General features: G+C 30.7%; 1 protein-coding gene across 1 annotated transcript; it reads left to right on the forward strand.

The window, feature by feature from the left end:
• Positions 1-1,070: 1,070 nt before the first annotated feature.
• Positions 1,071-3,245, forward strand: LOC142636255 (acid phosphatase 1-like). The gene is made up of 3 exons (XM_075810409.1): positions 1,071-1,464; positions 1,728-1,937; positions 2,752-3,245. The coding sequence occupies exons 1-3, from the start codon at positions 1,115-1,117 to the stop codon at positions 2,933-2,935; spliced, it is 744 nt and encodes a 247-aa protein (XP_075666524.1). The 5' UTR covers positions 1,071-1,114; the 3' UTR covers positions 2,936-3,245.
• Positions 3,246-4,473: the final 1,228 nt, after the last annotated feature.

Consider the following 4,473-nt stretch of genomic DNA (forward strand, 5'->3'; position numbering starts at 1 on the left):
ATTGAAATGAGTAATATTATTAGAAACATTAATTACAGATTTTTACCATTACATATGTTGTATAAATTAATGTGTCAATTTAAAAAAAAAAAAGTAGAATTAAGAAATATATTATCTTGTTGATTTGGCAATTGGCACAGATCACATTAATTGCCTTTTTGTGTGGTTTGTTTGTTGATAATTAATTAGATAGATTACTATGAGTTAGGAGTGATTTGAACATTAGATATTTTCATTTGAAATACCAAAATGTGTCAATCAATTCAGTTACAAGAATTTTAATAATCACATTAATTGTTATGTCATTTTATAATTTGTGGTTAAAAGAAAAAGAAATCCAAGGGAGATAATATTTCTTACAATGAATTGGAAGAGTTGTTAGTGTAACTACAAACTATCATTTGGTTTTTAAAATCTTTTTCATTCATTTGGAAATGAATAAATTGAATTTGGTCACATGCATCATTATTTTAAATAAATATCAAAATCGTGACAATCAATATTTTTAAATGTTGGTGGTGGTAAAATCTGATTCACTAATGTCAAAATGAATGCACAAAATTTTAGAAACTCTATAACAAAATTATCTTAAGAACTCTAGAGGATTTTAATCATTTTCAACTTTTTTTTTCCACAATTGTTGGCTTTATTTGTTATAATTGGAGTAACATCATTTTTACTTGAATTTACTACTAATATTACTTTTATTATGTACCAATCACAGTAGACCATTTTAAAATTTCAACAGATCTAAAACAGAAATTATTTTCTTAGAGTCATTGAAAGGCAAAAAATGTTAAAATTATTAACATTTTTACTATAAAACAGTTAACAAATTGCACTGATAATTATCAAGATTTGTTTTGTATTTTAAAATTGATAATAACACTACTAAAACATCTTTTTATGAAGTTAATAGCTAGGGTTCGTTTACCAAGTGTGTCTCACTGAATTTCCATTTGAAATGATCTTTATTGGACTAGTGGTGTTTGAGTAAATTACATCCCTAAGTAAGGTCCCTTTGCAAAGTTAGAACCTATATATAGAGGCACCATGCAGTGAAGTCTATCAACTTCTACAAACTACTCTCTAGCTCTTTCCCTTACAAATAACCATGAAAGTTTTATCATTGTTCTTCTTCCTTGCCACCATTATAGCAACATGCCAAGGAGCCTCCCACCATCCCAATCCCAGCTTTGACTGCCTCAGTTGGCGTCTAGCCGTCGAAACTAACAACAAGCGTGGTTGGTCCGTGGTTCCACAAGCTTGTGTAAGCTACGTTGGACACTACATGCTCGGCCGCCAATATCGTAAGGATGTTCAAGCTGTGGCTGATCTTGCTCACAACTTTGCCAAGACCGTCCCACTCCCCAGGGACCTCAGGCCAAATGTTTGGATCCTGGACGTTGCTGATACTGTGCTGTCTAACTTGCCTTATTATGCTCAACCTGATGTTGCTTTTGGGTAAGTAATTAAATTTTTATAACAAACATTTACCCCGAGATAACCTAAAGAGTACTAATGCATGGTAACAATCACTGTGAAATTTAATGCTCATTATGTATGTACGGCTTGAGTTTGATTCGTGCTTAATATATAGCAATATTGTAGTAAATATCTGCTTACTAATTGAGTTTGTTTCCACCTTAATAATAGCATTGTTGTAAATATATCTGCATCTGATGGGCTATCTTTTTTCTCATCACTTTTATCAATATTTATTTTAGGGGAACGCCATATAACTCGACAAAATTCGCAATATGGGAACAGAAAGGCATATCACCAGCAGTGCCTGGGATTCTTGACCTATACAAGAAATTGCAAAGTCTTGGGTTTAAGATTGTCTTTATTTCAGGAAGGTCTGAGAGCTTGAGAGAGGTTACAACAAAGAACTTGAAGAATCTAGGTTTCACCACTTGGGAGAAGCTCATACTAAAGTAAGCACCAAGCATTTTAGAGTTATAAAAAACTGCACCATACAGTTCCTAAATGCAATCACAACCTTGAGTTTAGACCAATGTCTTATAGTGTATGTATATATATATATATATATATGACAGTAGTTTTTTTCTTTTTTTTTTTTGGGTAGAAAATTATGCAGTATTTATAGCTTTAGTTTTAGACACACTTGGGAATGAATACAAATCTCATGTCACTCTTTTAATTAACAGTTTGTCATGCATCTTCCCCCACTTTTAAGTTCTCTTTATAGAACTTAAAAAAAGATTAAGTAATATTGCTGAACAATAAGTTCTCGACATAATGTCATTTTGATTATAATTAAATATACATGAAAATATTTGTATTCTCCACAATTTATTTATTTTTATTATTTTAAAAAGAAGGTATGTAGGAGGAGGATGATCAAAGTTGGCTTCTTTTAATCTGGATGTAATCATAGTGGCATTTTATTCATTAGTTTTAGTGGGCTATAGCTGCTCCAGTCGTCCCACAACATTGATGTACAAAAAACCGATGTTTCACTAATAATTTATACATGCTTCCAATTGTGGGAGTCAAACCAAGACCTAGTGTCCACAAAATTACTTCAGAATTAAGAGTAAGCCTATGACCAATGAACCACCACTTCCCTTGGTGGTTGTATCTCTCTCCTTTTTAAACTCCCTTTCTTGACTTCTTGTATCTGTTCTTTGATAGTTGGTACAAGGATCTCGTAAGCATCCTTAGTGTAGAAAAAAAAAAAGACCATCTTTACAGTTTTTGGCCACTCATAATTATTTTTTGTGACAGGCAAACCTCTGATGCGGGTACCTCATCACAAATTTACAAAGAAAAGAAAAGAAACGAGCTTCTAGCTCAGCCTCAGCGTTACAGAATTGTTGGGAATGTGGGAGATCAATGGAGTGATCTAGTGGGAGAAAATGTTGGCCTTCGGACATTTAAGGTGCCTAACCCAATGTACCACATTAGTTGAACAATTCAACTTTTGTAAGTCAGAGAGCTGATGGGATATGTTTGAAAATAAGGTAGATGAGCTTCAGCGCTGTGTGCTACCACTTGTGTCCTGCCAAAGTCGGTGTTATGAGTTGTGTTGTTTTATTAATTGTGAAGAGTCAGTCTTTCTTTTTTTCTTCTGTTTCTCTGAGTCCTTGTTTAGTCTGAAATAAATTGTCTATGGTTAAGAGTTTGTGCTGTGAGGAGTTAGTCCTAAGTCCTCTAACTCCCCAGTAAAATGTAGTTTTAATTTTTTATAAGAATTGAAATTATCTACCTTTTGTTTTGTATCCTTATTTTATTTTAAATTAAGTCTTTTCTTTTGTCTGTCTTGTCCCAATAAGTTAAATGACATAAATTTTTATAATTTTATTTCTACAATTATTGAGAAAAACATATTAATTAAATTTAATGTTGATCATAGGTTTATGTCCAATTTTTGCATTGAACAAAGATTTCCTACAAACCAGTTGGAGGAATTTCTTTCAAATCTTATTTAACTATTGTGTGGTGGTTTATAAGACTATTCATGTTACTAAAAGTATACGTATATCATATTTTAACTATCACATAGTGGGTTAAAGAAAGTTTCTTTTAAACCAATTAGAAGGTAAATTTTTTCTCCAAAACTTACCTTATTAAATCATAGTGTTATCCAACATCGGCAGAGATTCTAATGAAACTGAACTAGAGAACCTATTACCTTTAGCACAAATGGTGCTTTGACATGATAGTCAATTTGCTTTGCAGTTGACACAAAAAGGATTCATAAGATTAATATTTAAATGTCAATCGGGACGTCAAGAACTTTATATCTCGATAATATTACTTGGTTTTATTTATAAGAAGAACTAAGAGTCGAATCTCCTTCCCATTTATTATAACAATGAAATTATTGAAAAATAAATAGATAATCGTCTAATAAGGAAGAATATCTTTCTCACTCTCATCAAAGGAGGTGAGGTGACTCAAAATAAAACACCTAAGCTAATCTATATATATATAAATAAAGGTAAAACTCAAAGAAAATCCAATTAAATTTTAATTGAATTCTCAATTTTGCATCATGTGTCCCATTTAATTTTTAATTTTTGCCAAGTGAATTATTAAGTGTAAAAATTGAAGAGTCCAAATCTAATTAGATTCTAAATTGAATTTCAATTGGAGTTCAATTTTCTGTCAAGTGTCGATTTATTTTTTAAATTTTTATGGCAAGTAAATTACTGGATGAAAAAACTGAAGAATCTCAAAAATAAAAGTAAAAATCTTTGTAGATATAACCGTTAAAAACTGAATAGAAACGTGTTTCCTAAAATGAGGTGCTCTTATCTTCATTTTAAAATTAGGAGTTACAATTTTTGCTTTTTTTGTAGGGAAAATTAAACTAAAAGTTTTTTTTTATTTTTTTATTTTCCTTTTGTACATGAGATAGTATTACTCTTTTAACATTTTTTGGAAGAAGTAATTTTGTATTTTATTTTTTTGATAAAGATAATTGAAGTATTTGAATTCAAATAG

The sequence above is a fragment of the Castanea sativa genome, chromosome 5, assembly GCF_040712315.1.
Source record: "Castanea sativa cultivar Marrone di Chiusa Pesio chromosome 5, ASM4071231v1".
Taxonomy (NCBI): domain Eukaryota; kingdom Viridiplantae; phylum Streptophyta; class Magnoliopsida; order Fagales; family Fagaceae; genus Castanea; species Castanea sativa.